The 24,763-nt window shown below is 32.1% G+C and overlaps 1 protein-coding gene and 1 long non-coding RNA gene across 2 annotated transcripts; one reads left to right on the top strand and one right to left on the bottom strand.

Moving 5' to 3' along the window:
* The first annotated feature begins 3,398 nt into the window (after window positions 1-3,398).
* LOC131871280 (18.1 kDa class I heat shock protein-like) lies at window positions 3,399-4,027 on the top strand. Its single transcript, XM_059215939.1, has 2 exons — window positions 3,399-3,639; window positions 3,721-4,027. Exons 1-2 carry the CDS (start codon window positions 3,411-3,413, stop codon window positions 3,975-3,977), a joined length of 486 nt encoding a protein of 161 aa, XP_059071922.1. The 5' UTR covers window positions 3,399-3,410; the 3' UTR covers window positions 3,978-4,027.
* A 13,635-nt stretch (window positions 4,028-17,662) lies between these two features.
* LOC131871278 (uncharacterized) lies at window positions 17,663-24,531 on the bottom strand. Its single transcript, XR_009369538.1, has 5 exons — window positions 24,278-24,531; window positions 19,748-19,817; window positions 18,767-19,650; window positions 18,442-18,635; window positions 17,663-18,037 (listed from the first exon to the last, which is right to left on the bottom strand). It is a non-coding gene; the product is annotated as an uncharacterized LOC131871278 (long non-coding RNA).
* Window positions 24,532-24,763: the final 232 nt, after the last annotated feature.

The raw sequence follows: 24,763 nt of genomic DNA, 5'->3' as shown, positions 1-24,763 counted from the left end.
ACCCATAATTATAAAAAACAAGTGCCACATAGTGGCTAGTACCTGCCTTGTTTTTAATTTACTCTTGAAATGAAATGTCTTCGGAAAGCTATATTTTTTAAAGAATAAGTGATATATTTTTACATATTTTTATATTTAATTTTTTCTAAAGTAGTAATATAATAATAATAATAATAATTTTATACTAATTTTAAAATATTATAATAATAATAAAAATATGTGATATATTAAAAATAATTTAATATTAATAGAAATATAATATAAGATGGTCTAATAACACAGTAGGGGGCCATCCCCATTACATATCTTTGGATTACCTTCCCCATCCTATGGAAGGCCAAGAGTCACAACTTAGATTTCCACTTCAGATGTCCCTATTGGGAGTTGAACTTGGGTCTCCACAGTGAGAACCCAGTGTTTTAGCCAGTTAAGCTCAACCCCTTGAACTAATAATATTGTAATTTTAATTATTATAGTATTTTTTTATTATTGTATTATCTTATTATTTGGAAATAATTTATAATTTTAAATTTTAAAAAAGTATTATAATTCTATTTAATATTTATTTAAGGAATGCTTCAATTTTAATTTTTGGGACAGAGGAAAGCATAATATATAAATTAAAATAAAATATTATATATGATAAAATGTTTTAGATCCATGTAATAAAATTAAAAAATATTTTATTCCTATATAAATAACATAATTTGATACTTTAGAGTATAAGATTAATTTAATTACTCAAAGAAAATTAAATAGTGTTGGATGAACTCAAGTTCTATAAAGTTAACAAATATTATGCTGACCCGTGTATAACAGGAAAAAAGTATTAGCCAATTGTTTGCAAGAGAAATATTTTTTTTTTAAATTATAAAGTTAACAAATATGCATGTATACTTTACAATAAATTTAAAAATTTAAAAGAAATAAAAATATTTGTTTATGATTACTAATAAGTAGAAAGGTGTGAAAGGTAAATATATTACAACAAAATATTAAAAAACTCACATAAAAATAATAAAAATTAAAACTATAAAAAAAAATGTAAACATGTTGACAAAAAATATTAAAAAATTGTCATAAAATATAATAAAAATTAACAAAATAAACTTATAAAAAGTTATAAAATCCTTATTGAATAAAAATCCCATGAATATTAATAATTTAAACTTAGAAGTGAAAATCTACATAAAGTTTACATATTTCACTTATCTACCGACCCCACACACATTCTCTCATCAATATGTCACCTCTCTCTCCCCATCACTACCTCTTTTTATCCTTCCCTTTCTATAATTTTCTATAACCCCTCCCACTATTTTCCTAAATACACACCTTGACTCCCTCCCTACCTCTCTCCCTCCCTTTCTCTCTCTCCCACCCTTCCATGTTCAATCTGCATTTATATATTTTACCTTTATCTCTATTGCTCTCTATCTTCCTTCTCCCTCTCTCTACATACACCTACCTTCCTCCCTTCCTAGCTCTATTTATCTACATAAATCTTCCTCTCTCCCTCTCTCTCACTATCTCCCTCCTTCCTCCCCTCACCATTTCTTTCTATCTCACTCTCTTTTCCTGCTATAGGATTTATACCTATTTCCCTCTCGTTGCTATCTCTCCTCTCTTATAGAGAAGACGAAACCATAATAGAGGTGTAAAGAAGCTAGTATCTAAGAAAAACTGTAATATGCTTTTATTTTAAATTATTAAGAAAATAAAAAATAAGCTTCTTTAATTTTAATTTAGAACTTATCTTTAAATTGATATCTCTCCATTGATTTTAAATAGATCTTTAAAATCAATGAATTCTTACTCGCTCTTGTAAATGAGATGGAGGTAAATATAATTTTAACTATTATAATAAAATGTAAGGTAGCTTAGTCAATTGTATGTTATTAATTTTCTAACAATTTTTGTTAGTAAATCCTAATGTCATGCCTACTGTTTTGTATGGATTTTTAAAATATAAACATGGCTCATCTAAAGTAGATTGAGAGAAATATATTTTTTTAAATATTATAATAAAATATAAAGTTGTAATGCTAGTTTTATATTATTTATTGACTAATAATATTTCTTAGTATATCACAATTTCATAACTCCTATTTTACATATTTTTTTTAAATATAAGAATGATAGTGAGTTCTAAATAGGATGTGGATAAATCTGTATTTTTCAATGTTATAATGAAATATAAGGTCTCTATGCAAATTGTATACTATTTATTAACAAACAATATATGGTGGTAAGTCACAATGTCACGATTCTTAGTTTACATTAATTTTTTAAAATATAAGTATGCTAGGTCCATTAACAATATATCACAATGCCATGACTACTATTTTGCATAATTTTATTAAAATATAAGCATTCAAGCTAGGTTGTATATTATTAATTCATCTAAAAATATTTTTGGGTAAATCAAAATGTCATTAATTATATTTTACATAGATTATTCAAAATATAAGCATGGAAGTTGTACTCATGTAAATTGGATAGAGTAAACCTATGTTTTTAAATATTATAATAAAATATAAGATTGATATGCTAGCTGTATATTATTTATTTAATAGCAATATTCGTTAGGAAATCACAATGCAATGATTGTTATTTTATATAGACTTTTTGAGAATATAAGTATGTTATCTTTGTTAGCATAAATTGGGTGGGGTAAATCTATATTTTTAAATGTTATAATCAAATATAAGATCACTATGCTAGTTGTATATTATTTTTACTAACAATATTTGCTGCTAAATCAATATCTCATGACTTCTATTGGGCATTGCTTTTTTGACCTCCCAAATAGGAAGCATTGAGGGATCATCCATTTATACAATATAAGATTGTTATATTAGTTATTCACTCACAATATTTGTTGGTATATCCCAATGACATGATTTTTATTTTGTATAGGTTTTTTAAAATGTAAATATATTAATTCTAGTCATATAAATTGGATGATACAAATCTATATTTTTAAATATATAATAAAATATAAGATAGTTATGACCGTTATTTATTATTAACTGATTAACAATGTTTGTTGATAATCTGAATGCTATAACCACTACATAAATTTTTAAAATATAACTTTGCTAGTTTTATTCTATAAAGTGGATGGAGTAAATCTGTATATTTAAAAATATTATAATATATTATAAAATGGCTATACAAATTGTATATTATTATTAATTTATTTTTACAATCGTTTGAATAAGTTACAATGTTTTAGCAATAACGGTTACCCTAACGTGCTACAAATATCTGGTCCTTTGAGAAACTTCTGAAACAAATTTGAGAAACATATATAAGACGCTTCAATTCTGCCATTTTCTTCATGCCCGATCTAACAAGAGACGTCAGGCGTGAAGCTAGAAGAAGTTTTTTCTCTTGATTTGGCGAAAATGTCTGATATCCACAGAGACTTCGTGAATTATAACGAAATGACCCGCAGCGACTTCGCGAATTATTACGAAATGAACCGCAGCGACTTGGCTAATAGTTACGCCAAAATCGTTGACCCTCGTTACAAAATGCCTGATAGTTTCGTGTCTTGGAAAGAAACTACAACATTTCCACCTGTAGATTGGAATGAAACTGCGGATACTCATGTCTTTAAGGCCGACCTTGCCGGTAAGTATTTATTTATTTGGGGTTTCATTTTCATTTCGATTTTGCTTCAAGAAATTTTTGCCGGACTCTGTTTCATTGCAGGAGAGGATAAAGCAGCGGTTAAATTAGGAGTGGTAGACGGTCGGATTCTGGAAATAAGCGGAGAACGCAGCATAGAAGGGGGCAAGAATTATCTCCGTTGTGAACGGTTCAAAGGGAGGTTCCTGAGGCGTTTCACACTACCTGAGAATGCGAAGGTGGATGAGGTTAAAGCTGGCATGGAAAATGGAGTGCTCACTGTCACAGTGCCCAAGCAGCCTGATACTCAGGCTCTGTTCAGAGACATTGAAATCTGCTAAATACATTGTCATTGAAATATGCTAAATATAGTCTCCGTTTTGAGTGTTGATCAATAATGTTCTGTTAGGGTTTATCGATAAACAATCTTAGCCCGAAGAGACTAAGTGAAAATCGTTTGATTTGAAAATCAGTTGAAAATATGTTTTTGTTTGATTTCTAATAAGTGAATAAGTTTATGGTTTTAAGTAAATAATTGAGGATCTTTTTAGTTCCTGTCTTAAGCAGGGAACTAATGTTTTCATGTCATTCATTTTGTTAGCCAAATCAAATAAAAAAAATCTAATGTTAAAGTTTTAAGCATGATTTATTTGATCTGATCATTTTTCAAATTATTTTTATTTTTTTCTAAAAATATCATTGGCTGAAACAATTTTGCTGGGGTTTAAATTAATTTTGTAGGGTTAAAAAAAGATTACCGTGCATTTTAGTATTTGCTGCTAGAAAGAAGGTTTGGTTAAAAGCATTTCCGTAATCAGGCACTCTGGAGACAACATTGTAGAGAGGGAAAGGGATTGATTTAATGTTCTCTGCAATTTCTCTCTCTATTTTCTGATAACCCAAATTCGCAGTGTTGCTTGAGTTTGTTTGTTTTGACCACAATTTTGTCCATTGTACCTTGCATCCATTTGCTGACAAACAAACCTGTGAGGGCAGACTAATCCTAGTCTGCAATAGTTCCATGGCGGCGTGGATAACCGGGAAACTCAAAATTAAAGAGGGGTCACAGCCAAAATATCTGACAAAAAGGGCTTCTGTTGAATCTTCCGCAGCTATTCTGCCAAGAATAAACTTTAAGGGCTAACTATAGAATAGCATTGCAAAACCCTGTATGTATGCAGGATCTTAAAAAACCATGTAGGGCGTAGGAACATAGAAACTGTGAAATAGAAAGCCGTTGTTGAACATCCAGAATGGACCAGGCGGACTTCATGAGACTAAGGTTCTCCTCCTCTGTCAAGTGGACATTAACAACACCGAGCACACGTCCTCTTCCCAGTTGTGGGATTAGCTTCCGGTTGGAGTTGATAAGTTAACACCTTTCCTAGAATTATAGAGAGTTCTTCTAACAATTAGAGAACAAAAGGACTCTATGGCCACCCTTGACTTACAGCAATAGAGTTCAACTTGTATTTGCTCCACCCCATGGATAACTATAGTTTCCCATCCTCAACTACCGGGAATCAACTCACGTTTCTTGCTAATCGGGGGCACGAGGAGATCTCGCTGAAGGCCCTAACTGAAGGATGGTCCGGTTGGGAGGATAACTCGTCGAGAAAGGTTGCCAATCGGGGTTTCTATAGAAAGCCATTGTTGAACATCCAGAATGGACCAGGCGGACTTCATGAGACTAAGGTTCTCCTCCTCTGTCAAGTGGACATTAACAACACCGAGCACACGTCCTCTTCCCAGTTGCGTAGGTAGGATAAGAAAGACCTCTTCTTCAATTCTATGAAAACCCTTGGCCAGAACAAAAATCGGGTGGCTCTTTCTCTGGTTATGCAGCAAACTCCTGGCCAAATTAGTCATCGACTACATTACAGTATCTGAATTTTTAGGGTGAAGGTGTATTAAATTCAATATGCAATGGTGGTTTATTTTCATTAGCTGGCTATGTTTTTCAATTTATAAAATGCCCAAGGAGAATGCCTCTAAGGAATTTAGGATTTTAATTACTCTTTATTGTATTCTATACATTGGCTCAGCAGATTACCATAAGAAAATAAGACTCTTTTATTGACAGGAACTTCACAGGTCCAGATGTTCATTTTTATCCTTTTACAGAGTCTTTGAGTTTACATGATTCATTTGTCATTTTCTGAATGCCTTTCCAGATTTTTTAAAATAAATCTATTCTGTGCATATACTACAATCATCGCAGTTTACGAGTAACATTTCTTAGCGGCATTCTATCAAACAGTTCACTGTGCCCTGAGGTAGGGAGGATGTGGCAAAGGTTGTGCAATTTGGCTTTACACCTGTCGATTGCATTTTCTTGAAATTTTCTATAGCGTTTTCAAGGTATGCATTATGTGCATATCATGCTATCATGGCATTCCATAAGACCACATTTCTTTTAGGCATTTTGTCAAACAATTAGCATTCTGGGTTCTGATTGGCCTTGTCGCGGTTTGCTCATCTCTCAATGACACATTTACTGAAGGTTTATAGAATGGTTAGGGGAGTCTGTGTTTTCATTTTAAAGATAGTTTTTTTGTCTTCTTAGCAAAACATTTCTTCTGATGGATGAGTTCAGAATAATTTATCACTATTTTCCTTTTCTTATAATTTCATATTTCAGAAAAAGTATTACATAGTAAAACTTTAAATCTTTTTTATAAATATCACTTATGTTATTCTTTATTGAAAAATTTGGGAGTACCTGATAAAGAAAGTGGTATGAATACAATTGTTTTGATGTTTTCAATTATATATATATATCAAAATTACAAACTTCTGAAAAGAATTCATAAAAATCTTAACACTCATTTTTTTGCAAAAGTTATCATGATTAGATTTTTGTATTGTATTGAAATTCCAGTATTGTGCTTGTAATGATTATTTTTCTTTTATTGAGATCCTAGCTTGCATTTGAGGTTATAAGTATTTTAACAATAATTGAGACAACGTAGAGAAAAGGTTGACTTAATAGTCAAATGTTTCATTACAATTTCCATAGATGCAAAACTTAAGTCTCTTAATCCATGATCATAGATTACCCATTTGTCCATGCTGATTACTACATCGATTAATTTATCACTCCTATTCAACACTTTCTTCATGTACATTGGTATCAGCTTACAAGGCCTTCATCTTAGTAGTTGTGCACTTGACAGGGATGGATTTCTATGCATTCAAAGCTTTGGTGGAAATTTGACTGCAACATTTTTTTTTGTTTTTGAGTCAATCATCATGGAAACAAGTTTTTGAAATCATTTGAGATAAATGTTGGATAAATTTGGATGATTTAGGTCTAATATAATAGTAATTCATTACATTTTTGCATAATTTAATGGTGACCTAACATCACAGAAGCAACAATCATTCAAACCATCATCAAGTTCAGAATTTCGCTCATTATGAACTAAATTTTTAGAAAGGAGTGAATGCTCTAATACTGAGCTTAAATAGTACCATTATGAAAAAACAACTTCCAAAAGAAGGATTACAGAAGCAAACATTTGAGTTCATGAAATGCACTAACCATGATCCCTAATCAAACTCAAACAGGTAATATTGAGAAGAACCACTTTTCCCTACCTGCCAAATTGGTGGGGTATCCTCTCTTACTCTTCATCCATCTTTTGCTGCTATATATGGATCATTTTGAATAATATGATGTTTTATATATGCTTGCATGTCTGCAATCTCCCTAGGTTATGATATCCTAGTTCCTCTGTATTCCTGTTAGCTGCATTTCTAATAAAAAAAGAACGTTCAAGTTATAACTTTTTGAATTTCCTTGCGAATAAGATCTCAATACCATAAGTGTCTTCCTTTCTTCCCATCTTGATTCTTTGGTTTGTCTTCCTTTCTTCCCATCTTGAATCTTTGGTTGGTAGAATAAAATTCTAACCTTGCATCTAAATCATTTGACAAAGGAAAAAAAGGGAAATTTCAAGTAACATAATACTTAAATATTTTTAACAAACACATTTGGGATGATAAATAAGTCACACTATTTTGATTTAACTTTCAATAGTTTTACTTCAATATTATTGAATTATGGTTGTGTTTTTAAGCATTTATTTAGTTATAACTTTCAATAGTTTTACATCAATATTATTGAATTATGGTTGTGTTTTTAAGCATTTATTTAGTTAAAAAAATTATAATGTTGATTTGAGTTGTAATTGTATAATAGAAATATAAGATAATTAATAAAAAATAATTTTTTTTTTCATGATCATAATCAAATATGAGAGCTAGTTCTTTAATTTAATCTTTAATATTTATATCTTGAAAGGATGTTTTAAATAACTAAATTTATGCATATACTTCTATCTATTTAGTGTTTACTGTTTTATAAGTTTTTTTGAATTTAATAGGTTTGTTGAAAAGAATTTTAGAAATTTGTTGTGTTAGCTGGGAAGATTTGGAATTCTGTTTTTTAAGCAAAAACAAATATTTTAAGATGAATTGACAATGTAATTGTGCTTCTGTTTTACAGGCTATCTTTTGCACAAGGCAACGTTCTAGTTTCCACACACTTATTGCTCAAGGTGAGTAATGAATTCTTAAAGTTGTTTCTTGTTTAGTTCTTCAAACCTAATTGCTTTGTTCTTTGTGCATCAATCTGTGGGCTTTCTTGCTCATTTTCATCTCCTTCGATTGGATTGTCACATTCAACCTATTCAAAAGAGCTATATTTCTGCTACTATATATGGATTATTTTGAGGAAGATTTGAAATTCTGATTTTAAAGTAAAAGCAAATATTTCCAGATGGATTGACAATATAATTGTGCTTTTGTTTTGTAGGCTATCTTTTGTGCAGGGAAATGTTCTAGTTTCCACACACTTACTGCTCAAGGTGAGTAATGAATTCTTAAAGTTGTTCCTTGTTTATTTCTTCAAACATAATTGCTTTCCTCTTTGTCTACATTCCATATTTCTAAGTTGGCACTACTACAAATACAAAGTTTCTTAGATTGGTTAACTAGTTTAGTAAAATGCTTGCAAACACTAGTCCAAACAAACAAAATGCGTCACACAACCCAACTATAGTAGAAACATACAAATCACATGACCAACAAAATATGATATCAATTGATGAGGCTTTAGACAAGGTACATTGTTTTTTAATTGATTCATTCAACTACAAAGTTGGTAACTGCTTATTTGACACAATACATGTCTTGCTTCATTGTAGATATACACCTAATGAACTACGTAATGGTCTTGTGGACCATTTCTTACATTTTTTTCATGAAGGTTGTCCTGTAGCTTTGAAGTCTTTTAAACATGAATTACATCCAACAATACTATATGATTTGCATAATATACATGACAAAAATACATATCTATTTAGAATGAGACTTTTGGCAACAGAAATCAATGCCGATGGTGAAATTGGACTTTGGGGTGACACATTTTGTGTCCACTAGTTAGCACGTTGGTTAAATATACCCATATGCATTTGGTCCTTGAAACACAAAAAAAGATATTTGCATTTCAATAAAGATGCATGTCATGGTCCAATATCAATTCTTTTCCATGACACAAATCTTCCAATATCAATTCTTTTCCATGACACAAATCTAGTTGCTGGACATTATGAACCTATCTTTTCAAGGATAAGCACATACAATTGCAAATTGCAGAGTGTATAAAATAAGTTTGCCATTTCCAACAAGATCTTCATTCACTACGCACTACTCCTCAAGGTAATGCTAACTTTCCCAAACACATCCATATATCTTGTATTCCTATCATCCTAATTTCTTTATATACCAAACTCAATTATTTTATCAGTTTCTAATGAATTGCTCAATTGAATCGATTTTTTTTTTATCATCTTATTACAATGTTATTACTATATTTCATATTTGTCATTGCCACGTCTCAAAGAATTTAGTTCTACCATGGGTATAGCAATATAGAAACTACTGCTTGATACTTTTTACACCGCCATGACGTATGCAAATGTACATATATTTCTGCAAGCTATTGTTTTATGTGCCTTAAAATGTGATTTTCTGAAATTCTCTCTTGTACTATAGCTCATAGCATTTACAACATGATTGTCCACGATGATTCCAATCACAGAGATAGGTGCATAACAAGACTAAAAATTTTTACTTTACGGACTTATAAAACAGTTTATTAACTTTCTTTTTGATGCTTCAACTATTAATACGATGTTGATTTCAATTTTCAAAGTTGGTACATGGTTCCATAATCAGAAGAGCTAAATTTTCCTATATGACCTGTGTTGACATGGGAGAAAATACTTACATAGATTAATACTGTTATTTTGTTCAGCTTGCTAACCATAAAATAGGCATTTCATGCTGAAGAACAGAACTGCAACATCATTTTTGTTCCTTCAATTTAGTTTGAATATCTCCATCCAACTCCTCATTGTCATGATAATTAGAAGGGAAAGCCAGAGGATTAATCTTCAATAAGCTTCTTGAATCCCTTTTCGACAATGTACACATCAGATTGAAGTACTGTTGGAAGGAATAATATAAATTTTATATTTTTAAAGGATTATTTTTGTATTTGCTTAATGATTCTTATTGTTTTGCTTTATGGTATTTGCGTTATTGTTTTGCTTTATGGTATTTGCTTTATTGTTTTGCTTAATGATTCTTATTGTTTTGCTTTATATTTTCAATCGGAAGGGTTTGATAAAATAATGTAATGTAACTTGACATAGGAATAATGTCTACAATGCATATTAAAAAAAATAAAAAAAATATCTACAATGCATATGTGATATCAGCATTGTTCATGTACATTTGCACATTTCACTTGCTCTCCAACTTTAATAATTAATATCTTTATTTTGTTAATTTTACAGGTTCCCAAATGATTACTACAAACATTCGACGCCATGCTTGCTTTTTGTAAATAGAAATCTTGTCCAATCTTTACCTGTATCTAGAACAGACACAACATTGCCTATGATACTTTTCAAATTGCCATTTAATAGTACTTTTCAAGACTTGTTCATAGCGAACTACAACTAGTTATCATTTTTGTACCCAGTATCAACTTTCAACTACTTTCCAAATTATAATATATAAATACAAAAACCTTTAGGATGTCAAATCCATAGCATGTTTTAATATTTCAAATGTTTACTGTACAATTTTTGTTTCACTTTTCTCCAAAGTATAATGTTCACTTAATGAGTTAAGATTTGGCGAAATGTTCATTATATTTGAATTTGACACACGCAATTCTTAGTTTTGACCATCTAAACTGAAAACATTCAGAACATGCACAAAATACCTGTACACTACCCCTAAGTAATTAATATTACATTTTATAAATTAGTGATTGTGTATTGGAAGTTTCATTTAACTCCAATATCCCTATATCAAAGACTTAATTGAACCACAAAATGCACATTATTGCCTTTATTTTCCACTCTTTCCTGCAAAGTCTTTACTCTCCATTCTCTATCTTCCATTCTCAAATCCAATACTTCATTGACCCATCACTTGCAAAAGGCAGGGACTATAGCTCCATCAGAGCTCTTGTTTAGTATTGTTCTAATTAGTTTAATAATAAATCTTTGTAAGAAAAAACATTGTCAAAATCAAAAAGTTGTAAAAAGATTACTCCATTTAAAGTCCATCAAATGAAACTGACCAAAAATTTTGATCTGCGAGGAATATGCATCACTATCTTCATATTTTGTTGGATTCTGTGAAATTTCTATCACCTTAAACAATGTTTGAAAGGACAGCTTTCAGAAATTTTACTTAAACAAAAGAATAATTCAAAGCATGGTGAAAACGCATTCTTCATTTATATATATTTTGTGGAACATTGGATACAGAGTTATTATTATTTTCTTTCTCACTGTTAAATGTATTCGCACAGGAATCGACAGACATAAATTCTCAAGGGAAATGTTGTATTCACACGCATAAAAGGAGGATAGGGTGATCTTTTATTCTTTGTAAATTGGAAATCCTACAGATTTTAGGTGAGAATGCACCGGCTATGGGGCCCTTTAAACAACACCCCATAGCCTTTACGGAGGGGCAGGGGTGCCTAGAAATAAGGAAATTTAGTACGGGCTATGGGGTGATGTTTAAAGGGCCCCATAGCGAGTGCCAGGTGAGAAGCAGTTTGAAACTGATGCAACAGTTCACTCTGGGAAGCAGCTAAAACATCAGTCCATTTAATACACCAGGAGAAAATAGGAAGTTGGGATTGGGATAGAGGTTGTTGGAAATAATCCCAACTACGCCACCAAATCTATCATGTCTATATCTTCCATAATCATCGATATCTGCTCTTAATCCTCAGCATTAAATGAAAGTACTCAATGAGGATCTTATTCACATTAATTCTATACTCTACCCGCTGTTCTATCTGCAGGTTTCGCATGCTTTATAGCTAGGGTAGTTTGGCAGATAATATTTTATTCCGTCCTCCCTCTCCTTGGTAAGTGATGAATTTGCTATATATTTTATGGTTTTCATTTTGTATGCACTCTCTTTTGAGAGTCCATCTCTTCAAGCTATAAGTTGTGAGTTTATAATGGTTTATAGAGGAATGAAATAATATCTGAAGTTTATTAGAACAGTTACTTAGAAGTTTGATTTAATATTTCATTATTATTAATATAAATATTCAGATTGTTTTATATATTTCTGTCTCTTTTAATTCCTTGAGAGGTTTAGACTTTACAGAGTAATAATGATAATGCATGAAGTAATTCGGTTGGAATTTTATAAGCGTGTTTGTCATATACACGACATAAAAAAAAAGGGGTGTTCGAAGCGTTAACTTCTGTACAATAGGTGTAAGCTGTAGAAGTGTGGCAAAGATTCGGCTGGTGATCATATGTGCTTGTGCTCTCTTCTTATGCTGGGCAAGCAATAGAAGAAATTGAGAGCGGGGTGGGTGGCTTTTGTTTTATATTGTCATTTATGAAGGTTAAAATATTCTTGGGAGTTTAAAAACAAGACATTTCCAGCTTTGATTCATTTAGGTTGTTGATCAGAAATCATATTAGTTTTTCTATTAGGACTCACTTGTCAATATTATTTAGAATAAATCGACTCTTCAATTCAAAGCTTAGAGAAAAGAAAAAAATATTCTTTTAAATTCTACAATGTAGGGAGGTTTTCACCATCATATGCTTCCTTTCTTTTTAGTTTTTGGGGTCAGAAACCATCCTGGTGCGGTTTTCAGAAAAAAAACCCATCATTTGTTTTTATTTTAATATTTTTTGTGACTAAAATGTTTGATACCCTCTCCAAAGTTCTGTGAAGGTTTCTGCAATGTCATAATTACTGGATGATTTATTGGAACCCCATTCCCATTCATTTGAATTTGTAGAGTACTGTCTTTCCTTATTTTGATCATTGGTGGAAGTGGGATAAATAGTTTGTAATTTCTCTTGAGAGTCAAGATCATATAACCTTAATGGTGGAAAACCAAGTCCCTTTGTCCTCTATTTCTTTGGTACTAACTTCGGTTGTAATTGTTTGATGATGCCTTTCTTTTATAGTTCAAGTGAAAGCTTTTAGTGGTTCTAGATCGATATAAGCTAAAGATGGATTAGCCTCCCAATTTATAGTAACTATTGTTATAGGTCTTGGTCAAATATTATTGCAATACATGTATGGGTTTGGATCACCTTTAACCATGACTTATTGTTCTATTGTGTGGTAACTTGATACATTGATGGCCTGTTGAAGGCAGCACATTGATTGCAAGTATCCAAGGTTGTCCGAAAAGTATATTGTATGTGAGATCAACATCAAAGACTTGGCATACCACATCCTTTGTTAGTAGCCCAATTTGGAGAGGTGGAATGATTTTCCCTTTTCAGGGGCGTTCATCATCATATGCTTTTATAGTGATTTTTCTAGAATCTATAGCATTTTCAAATAATCCTAGTGTTATGATAACTTTCAAAGTGGAAATGTTGAGACCTGCTTCTCCATCTATGATGACTTATTTTATCTAGTGTTTATGGAGGAAAGATTCAATATGAAGTGGTGCATTGTGTGGTTGTTGTAGAGATGTGCCATATTATCTGGTGAATGTAAGGAAATGAGAGGTAGAATGGTGTCCCACCATGGCTTGAAACTAGTCCACATTTAGATTGGTAGGGACAAATGTCTCTTGTAAGATTTATCCAAAATGGCTTTGTGCAAACATCAAATACGGAAGAGGTCAAGGATCAAAATAAGAGTAGATTTTTTTCTCAATTGGTCTAAAGGTCATTTTAGTTTTTGGATGTAGCACCTTGTAAAGTAACTTTACCTCGTCAATAATCACATTGCATTCTGGGGCTTTGCCTTTTATGATTTTGTTAGACACATTTTTTTCCAATTTAATGATATGGTTGATAGTACAATCATAGGGTACATTAGTGTAATTGGTATTATTATTCGTTTTAGGGGCTTTTCCTTTATCATATTTTGCAAATGGCATTAGACATTGTGAAACAAACACACATATGTAGAGATGGAATTTCCTATAGATAATAGAATAAGAATTCCTCATAGATTTGATAGTCACCAAACTCATAAATATTCTTTTCTTTTATCACTGGTTGTTTCAAATTGTATTCTAGACTACATATTATTTGGTGTTGAAATCTCTTAACATTTTCTTATTTTTAGTCTCATATTTCAAGAGGATGAGTTATGTTGATACAAGTACTTGTAGTTTTAGAATGATATTAATGATGAATGGTGGTAAAAAATATAAATTGAATAAACAATAGAAATTATGTCTATCCTTAGCTTCAATATATTTTGACTAGATGATAGGTTTATATCAAAACATGGTGAACTTTATTATTGCTTATGTTTACAGTTTATAAAGTTGGCATTAGTTATAATTACTACACAGGCATAGCTGTCTTGACAATTAAAGTAGTTTCTAACCATCTTCTAGCCATCCAATTGACAGTTGAGTTTACAACTAGAAAATAATTGATCAAAAAGAGTTAGTGCATATGATATAGAAAATGATCTTCCAAGTTGGTTAGAAAAGTTGTAACTAACCTCTACATCATGATCAATTATAATTAGTTAAACTATCATTTAGTTGTAACAGTTCTTTATCTATTTTATATTCAATCTTTGTAAAATGATACAAAGATATCTACATTGAAACGTTGAAAAGAAGGGAGAACTCATCTTGCAATATTGTGAAGGGCATTCAATAATAGTACTTGACGAAGTGCTATGAATACAAGTATATGATCATTTTGTGGTGAACGTTTTAGAGTTTTGAATAGAATTGTAATTCAAATAAAAGAAGTATATTGTAAGTTATTTGATGAATATTTCTAAATTTGTAAATATCATTTCAGAAGATTATTGATAGTTTTTTTTATTGAAGTTTGTTTAGAAGATAATATCACAGTGATTTGTAAATCTAATCAAAACATCTCAAAGGAAATAGTAATCAGTATTTAATGTTTCAATATATAATTCTAATAGTGCTAACTAAAAAATTTCAAATTTGGAATGATATATTTGTAACATTCTTTTGGTTAATGTCTTAAGAATGCTAAGTTGGTGCTCAGTTTGTTATGTTGATATTTTTGTAGGGAGTTGGTGCTCTCATAGGGTATTTGGTGATTCCTTGGGCTAGTGCCCTAAAATTTTGTAAGTTTTTTAAATATGAGGTTGGATGAGGATAGTAGATCCTAGCAACATTTCTCATTGTGGTCTTCCCATCTCGGGTTTCCACATAGTCCCTTGTGCATTGGTTTCTTTGTGTGATCTATCTCTTAGATTGTTTAGAGACTTAATTAGTTTAAGCAGGTTATGTTAATAGAACAGATGAATAACCTGGAAGTTTCATCATCAAATAAGGTACCTTTGTTTGATGGCACAAATTATGGATTTTCGAGCATTATAATGGAAATCTATATTTTTTATGTTTGGATGGTAGTAGAAAATGGTTATACTATGCCTAAATTTCCTTTAACTAATCCTATAGATAAAAAGGTGTAGCGTCCTAAATTATATTTCCTTGTAATTTTTTCTTCATATGGCACCCCACCTTGGTATTTGTGTGCTTAGGCCTGAACGAAGATTGAATTCTTCTCATACCATGCATATTTGCCATATTTTTGACCCTGCACTTCATCTCCCCTTATATTCTAGTGCCTGATTGGTCAAGATCAGGGTGTAAGCACCCTAGTCCTCATCCTGACCCCATATTGGCTCATGTAAAAAATATAAGTTTTTTTTAGATAGGCAAGTATAAAAGGAGGTCTACCCCTCTCATTTGGATATACAATTGGAATTCAACAAAATATTAATCAATCAATTTAAGGAATCGAGCATCCAATTTAAAGTGTGAACACAATTAGTCTTCTTTCAAGCATTAGAGTAGAGATAAGGTCAAGATTCATGCATTAGAGTTGACATTCATGTTATTTGTTATTGAGAACATCATGAAACCCTAATTATTCATGGAGACAAACAAAACTTCACAAGGCGGTATATAGTTTGTATTTCAATCATTATTCAACATCTCCCTCCAAAAGAGAACATTTCCATTACTGCAATTCCATCATATTTCTTTCTAATTCATGGTTAATTTAAAAAATAGGGTTTAACCTAAGTTAAACCCCTATTCCCAACCTATTTCTCTTTTCTTTTTTTCATAGGAACAGGTACGAACCTACAATTATCAGAATTAGGTTTATTTACAGTGTCAAATCAATCCCCCATTAGAGTGCAAAAAATGTGGAGGACTAGAGCGACCATCAATATGGACATGACAAATAAAGATCTCCTTCTAGGAACAGATCTAGATATATTTACATTTGCTAGATCCTAATTCGTGGCTCAATCTTATGACTATAGCTTACCATTTATGCATTTTTTACATCAATTCCAACCCATTTACCCTACTTTCAACATTTTTATAAGTCAACTTGAAAAAGAGTTCAATACATTTCAAACCTAGTAAATCCAATAGAATTCTTAGTCCTTATCCTTGCTGATTTGTGGCTAGATCCATTGGGTTTACTTCCCTCTTTTAATATAATGGTACCTAAGTCCAAAAATTAGTGGTTTTCATATATTAGATTCAAATTTACATTTGCAAGTTTAATTTTTCATTAAACTTAAAAAATTTATGGGTTAAATTCACAAAAACCCTAAAATTTCATCCTAAAATTGAGCTTGTGCATTGTCTCATTTGGATTTATTATTTCAAAATTGATGATTTAATTTAAAATTCAAAATTTTCTTCCTAGATCTCAATTTTAAATTGAATTACATAAATTTAGTGGCTGAATTTACAAAAACCCTAATTTTAAATTGTAAAATTTACAAAAACCTTAATTCAAATTTTGTAACTAATTATCTAATCAATCATTGTCACAAAAATTAGTATTGCTTAATCATAATTTGCAAATTCAAATTCAAATTTCCCTCCTTTGTGCATGAGTTTTACTACCATTAGTCCTACCTATAATATTTATCTAAGAAGAAGTTGTCAAAATTAAGGCTTCCTAATGTTTAATTACCAAATCTATGGAGGCTAATTTGGATAATTTATTTCATTAGAATGTGAGTGGTGTTAGACAGTTCAAATAACCAGAGGACAACTAAGAGGGGGGTAGGTGAATCAATTGTCACTAGATTGCCAAAATCTTAAAAAATTAAAACTTTAATACCCAAACACATAAGATCAATACCGGAATACATAAACCAATTACCAAAATAGAAGATATACCAATTAAGCACAACCAACAATTAGAGAATAGTTACCATCCACATGACACCAAGATTTGTACATGGAAAACCTGGTAAAGGGAAAAAATATAGTGGGAAGCCTACCGACAATCAAATAATACTTGCAGGAAGGCCAACAACCTAGATCACACTGCTCATTACAAAAAGGACTCTCACTGACTACATAAAAATCCAAACTACAATCTGAAAGAAAGAATGAATTGCAATAATAACATCTTTTATGCCTGGATATAGTTTTGGTTAAGCTCAATACCGGAGGTCTTAAATCTCTTGCATAAACCCAACTCGATCACCTATGATCGACCAAATCCTCTGCATGAATGATTATTACATTATTCACTTGCATTACCTTATCCCTTACATGATCAACAAAGAGATCTTACACATATATATACAAACCCTCGACTTTAAACAATTAGGTCGACCACCAAATAATAAAACCGATTACATAATTATAAAACATGGCGGCCTGAGACCAAACAAATATCATCCAATCCAAAAGTCATCTCGTAAGCACATCGAGAAGTCCTAACAACATGTTTCATTAAGTCGATCCATAACCTAGATAGTACTAGACCCAATTTAGGTCCACAATCACCATCAACACCCTAGATCCCTACCACAATAGTGGTTCCTGTGAAAAAAGAGACAAATTTTACTTGAGAATTGTGACTTGAGAATTGGTTACAAATTTTACTTGAGAATTGGTTCTTAAACTGGAAAGGTGTCAACATTATCATATACATAAAAAAATAATAAGGGGCAGATCATCTTGGAGAGAGAATTAGCTCAAGATAGGAAATTAAAGCAGTTGATCTAAAGGTACAATGAGGAATTTGAGATTGTGAACTCTTGCTTAGACCCATTTAAACCAACTATCTTCTACCATCCATCTATCTTCTACTCCAAGAAAGAATCTATCTCAATAGTCATCTGAATTAATCTTCTTAATTATGAGATAGGCAGATGACATTGACTCAAAACTATTAAGTATGATATAAGCAGATACACAAGCCTTCTGGGTTATCAAATTTTTACCTACAGTCATGGATCCACTACTGCCTGCCTAGTTTATTGTCCATCCACCATACTGATATCCCAGATTGTTTGCATGACTGCCTGCTACTAGTATCTTCTGGGTTTTCTTGTTTAAAGGTAGTAATGGTTTCTCACCCTTGTTTCCATTCTTCAAGAGAACCAGTGACTTGTGAACCGCTTCTCTGGCTATTTCTCTGTGAGCTTGAACCAAAACAAAAATTTATTAAAAATCAAAATTAAATCCACTTGCTTCTTGTCAACATTGTAATACAATGTCCTCAAAGTGAAAAATACATGCAATGCAAGTGGATTTCATTTTACTCACAGGATTTCCAACCATGCCCAACAATGATCTGTCTGTTTTGGGATGTTCAAACAAGCCAGCAATGAACTTGACCCTGAGAATCCTCCTAATTGAATCATCTATTTTGCTCATAGAAATCTGGCCTGAATTGACTAATTTTGTAAGGTTACTAATGTAATTTTTGAACTTGAAAGGGACCATCACCTACATAGTTTCAAGATTAGATAAAATAAATTACTGACTGGAAAGAAAACCAATATAGTGGTATGGAAACATGATTAATCATTTAAAATCACCATGTCCATTCCTGCATTGATCGAAGAACAAACATTGTATGAGTAGTTTGAGCCTGGTGGTGAGGTGATCCTATCTATTCCTTCCCAATCTGAAATGATAAATCCTTGTACTCAAAACGATCAAGCCAATTATCAGCTCAAGATTTCTTGCGTATTGTCTGGGAACGTATTTCATGATTTTCTTGTAATAGAAAAGACATGTTTCTTAAATGGCCCTGCTCCATGTATTAATCAGAAGAAAAAAAATCGGTATGCTTTGGAAATCCAATGGAAGTAGTGTTCTGATTAGAGTTCTTCCTCTGTGATAAAATTATTATTACAGAAAATAAATAAAATGAATCACTCTATTTGTCATATTTACTTACTTTGAATCCATGTTCATCTTTCAAAATCCTAGTTAGAAGGTGTTGGTTTGCATGCATTTTTTCTCCATTCCAGCAAGAGTAAGAAGCCATGATAGTTGACACACCCTTTGCCAAGGAGTACAGGTATGGACGCATGTGAATCTAGAAAAGATCATAGTAGGTTGCCAGAGTATTGTGTTCATTGACTCCTCCCTCTGTTCCACCATCTCCAACAAAATGCTTGGCACAAGCTACAACATTCTGTCTGAAATTGAACATTTGAACACAAGAAAATCATGATTAGGAAAAACATTCCCAAGAGTTTTGAAAATAAATGAAAAATGGTAACAAAGCTAGCATACCGTCCCCCCACATATGGATAGCCATTAGGATGTTCTTCAGGAGGAGAGCCCTGTAGCCCTTCAATGATTTCTGCCATTTTTACAACTACTTCAGTATCTTCACTATTACATTCATAACACCTTCCCCATCATGGATCACGGCATACATGTTCAATTATTGTGATTGCCATATAAGAAAACGAGACAATACTATAAACTCAAAGACTTTGACTGCAGAGGTCAATTTTGCCTTCAGTTATACATTAAACTTCAAAGTTCTAAATACCATACATCCAAAGACTCTTGACTACAGACGTGTTGAATTATTGTGATTGCAGTATAAGAAAACCAGACAATACTATAAACTCAAAGACTTTGACTGCAGAAGTCAATTTTGCCTTAGTTATACATTAAAATTCAAAGTTCTAAATATCATACATCCAAAGACTCTTGACTATAGAAGGCAATTGCGCTTTCAATTATACTTTAAAGTTATAATAAGGCATCAAGAAATCTTAGTAAACTATAATGATATTCCTATAACAATATACCTACAAAATACAATATTGACATGCACCAAGTATTTTAAAGGAAAATTAAAGAACTAATAAATTGAAGCTAGCAAGAACTACTAGACATCCAACAAATCTTATCAAACCAAATAAATCATAGATTGTGATGCAAATGAACTCCTGTGATTTAGGAGGCATGATCAAACCGATCCCTCAGATTTAGGAGGCTTAGAATAGCCATTAAAAAACAAGGAACTAGAGTCAAGGTTGACGTTCCTGCTTTTAAAGGTGAAGTAAATCTTGAGGTGTTCTTGGATTGGATTCAAGACTTAGAAAAGTACTATGATATGGAAGGGATTGAGGAAGCTGATCCACGAAAGGTGAAGATTGCAGCTTCAAAGATGAGGTCATGCAACTCTATGGTGGGAGAATCTTCAAAACACTAGGAGTCAATGAAAGGTGAAAATTAAGTTTTGGCCAAAGATATTGAAGAAGGTGAAAATTAAGTTCTGGCCAAAGATATTGAAGCATTTAAAGACTAGTTTCATGCCTTCAGATTACCAGCAAAAGCTTTTTATAGAATTTCAGAACTTCAAACAGGAGGAGTCCTCCATATCTACCTACACTGAAGAATCTATGAAGTTGAACTAATTTGCAAGAAGACAATGAGCATACTATGGCCAGGTATATTAATAGACTTAGATTCCAGCTACAAAATGAGTTAACCTTACTCAAGGTGAATTCTGTAGATGAAGCTATCAATTAACTTTAAAAACAGAAGAGAAATTGAATAGAGTAAGCAAAGCAACCAGCAAAAGAGGTGGTAATTCAAATAGAGGAAGGAACAAGGATGATTGAGGCTAAGAGTAAAGATAAGTACAGTTATGTTTTAAGGGACAATGTCTAAAAGAATTTGTACTGTGAACAACATCACACTAATGTAAGACAAGAAGACCATCTCACGAAATATGAAAAAGGAAGCATGCCTAAATGGCAGAACACAGAGGAGGAGAAGGCACTAGTGGGAGATTTTTATTCCTTTAACTTTATTCCTGTTTTAAATGATTTATGTGCAGGTGATACAAATGTTGTGAAAAATAATGATGATTTTCAGTGGAGGAGAACTCCTAAGCCTTCAAGGAGCTGCAAAAAGAAGAAGATAAATTGACAAAGGAGGAGGATCTCTATTCCAACAAGTGGTTGGAAGCAAAAGAAAACAAAAGTGATGATTTAAGAAAATTTTTAATTTGGTGGAAGGGAACATCATGGCTTGATTTTTCAAGTCAAAAAGTGATGATTTGAGAAAATTTTTAATTTGGTGGAAGGGAACACCATGGCTTGATTCTTCAAGTCAAATTGGATGGTCAAAAAGATGATTCTCATGCAAATAAGCTTAAACCAAGAGGTTCAAAATTTTAAAAGAAGGAGAGAATGATGCAAACTAACTTTTATGTTTTAAGAGGCATGATCAAACCTATCCCCTAGATTTAGGAGACTAGTCTAATAGTATTTGCTATGTTTAGAATAGTTAGTAGTGGCACAAAATAGTGGGAGACAATTGTTGCATGATTACTAAAGATCAAGAGTTAGTATTCTATTAGGACACAGTGTCTTTGTGAGGAAAGGAAGAGATATTAAATTGGAGATGTGTAATGGGAGAGATAGAATGGGTAGGAGAGTTAGATCCTGAGTTTTGTAAATATTTTGCAGTCATTGGAAACATACGGTTGTGCTACTAATTCTCAGGATCTGAGAAATAATCTGCAAAATACGTGAGATCCAAATTACTATTTAAATTAATAAAAAACATTATAAATAACTTGTATTAACATGGGAAAATATCAATACTTCCAAAATCATGATGACCCATCTAGATTTTAACCTAATGCAATACATCCATAAAAATCTGCGGTATACAAAGAACCCTTGAGATTCAAATTTCTACATCAATGAATAATGATGTCATAAAAAAAAATCTGATACGAACGTGGTCCCATAGCAGTCATTCAAAACTATCATGACTCTCCTTAGCCACAACACACAAAATCCTTGAGGTAACAACACAATAGTACAGCATTCTTTCAAAATTGGTATGAGCCACTTTTGCCCAATACAACACATCCTTAAAATATGATGTATAAACAAAACTTTTATTCAAACATATCATGATCCAGCTATCTCCAAAAATCCATAAAAAATTCAAATACCCAATGAACAAATACAGAATAGAAAAATTAATCTTTTGACATGGGATAATTTCTCTTCAACTGAACTTTCAACTTGGGTGCCCAATTTTAGCATTTAAACCACTCGCCAGCTCAAAATTAATACAATCCTTATGTTCGATCAATCTCAATAGTGTAACACATGCATAATTCATTGCAAAAAACCCAATACAAATGCAGTATACAAGTGTAAAAGACGTACCTTCAAATGCACAAATGATAGAACCATCTTTTTTTAGGAAAAACATTCAGCTAACTGCAGAATAACATCCAGTACACACTTATCCCAAGCTAGAAGCCTTTAAACCCTAAATAGAAAAATTAATTCACCATAATGCCTACCCTTCACACTAAGGTAAGGTTCCATGGAGAGGGCTTCTTAAAAGAATTTGGGAATCTAAAATATTAGCTAACTAACAAGTGGCAAAGAATTTCCAAAGCTGGTTGGGCAATTTCTTGCCCCATCCCAATTTCACCTGCTGAAATATTCAGTCCTAAAAAATAGGGACTGCTATTTTTCAGGAAAACATTCCTGCAACATATTTTTTTTTGATTTTATGAGACCTCCCACTCCATAAAAATAGATCCTGAAGCCTCCCTTAAAACCTTACCCTAAATTCTGATATAAAATGCAGTATATTAACCTATCCATATACATTTCAAGCTATGCCCAAAAAGATTATACAGTACAACCAATCCATACCACAATCTACAACTTTTTGAAACCTACACAGTGAAAATATATATATATCCAGTTCCTGCTCATCCCAAGCTACGATATCTAAGACCCCAAACCAGGAATTATCCTTAAACTAATGCAATTTAATATATCAAAAAAACTGACCTTAAATGTCTTGGATTACTACAAGTGTACAACCGTTCTACTCCGTATGCTAGTAAAATGCCAAGAAAATTCAAAGAAAAGACATCCAAAACAAAATGCACTATCATACCTAGTTTATACTTATCGTAAACCCTGAAAGAATGCAGTGTACAATCCAATTTATTTAGCAGAAACCGCATAAAATATACAATACCCAAAAAGTTGTACCTTCGATTTCTTGGATTAAGTCCCAATCTGTAATGCCCAAAGCCTATAACCTTCAAAAGAACCGCAGAATAGTACGTAATTTATATCTCTTCCAAGCTATATTTAAACTCTGAAAAAAAAAATGCAGTATAGTATCTAGTTGATACTTCAGCAGTACGATACCTAAATCGTAATTATACCAAGCCAAATTTCCTAAATCCTAAAACCCTGAAAAATGAAGCCACTCCATAAATATCGCAAGCTAAAATACATCATACCTTAACCCCTGAAAAATGCAGCATCATACCCTGTTCAGAAATACCTTATTACCCAAAACATATTTAAAATGTAACATAATACTCAATTCATACTTATCCCAATCTTCAATACCTTAATCCCCAAACCCTGAAAAGACGCAGAATGATACCCAGAAAATGCTCATCCAAAATCACAATATACCTTAATCCGTGAACCCTGAAAAATGGAGTATAATACCCTATTCATAACCATTCCAAGCCAGAATGCCATAATTCCGACAATCCAACAACACCGTATAAATCCCAGAAAACAAATGTAGCAGTGACACCCAATTGATGCTTATCCCAAGCTACAATACCATAATTCCTACAATCTAATAACATAGTATAACTCCCCATTTCAAGCTATATTACTCAATTCATTACCCTGTTGCAATCTAAAATAACCAATTCAGAAACCTTTTTAGAAAAATGCAACCCAGTTGGATCAAAATAATCCTAAGCCACAAGACTAAAAACATTCATACCTATTCCAAGGTCCCTTATAATTGCAGGGGTAGCCACTACTCTCTCAATTTGGGTCATCTGCCCAATTTTCTCAGCCAAAGTCATCCTTGAAAGCAAATCCTCAATCCTGTCTTCAACTAGCTAGTGGGGATCCTTATAAACCACTGTAGAGTTCCTGTGTTCTGCATTGCTATCTTGGGAATTTCCTTTGGGAAAGGTCAACTGTGTACTGATTGCAGCCATGATCACAACCAACACCAGAACTCTGATCAAGAGTTTCTTATCCACAGCATATATAGAGCATTTTTAATGTGAGTAATTTACTGTGGGTCACTTCCACGTTGCGTAAAGATTACGTGAACCTTGATTACAACTGAAAGTTCTGAATATACTTGGGTGTACATATGTCATGGGGGAGCAGTGATTTCTAACGGTCATTTGTTTGACCGTAACTGTTTTTCAAGTTTTGAGCTTGCAATTTGAATTATGATTAGTTGGCATTAATA

Source organism: Cryptomeria japonica, unplaced genomic scaffold (assembly GCF_030272615.1).
Source record: "Cryptomeria japonica unplaced genomic scaffold, Sugi_1.0 HiC_scaffold_389, whole genome shotgun sequence".
Taxonomy (NCBI): domain Eukaryota; kingdom Viridiplantae; phylum Streptophyta; class Pinopsida; order Cupressales; family Cupressaceae; genus Cryptomeria; species Cryptomeria japonica.
The sequence above is the reverse complement of the archived record's forward strand: the minus strand, read 5'-3'. Positions and strand labels throughout refer to the sequence as shown.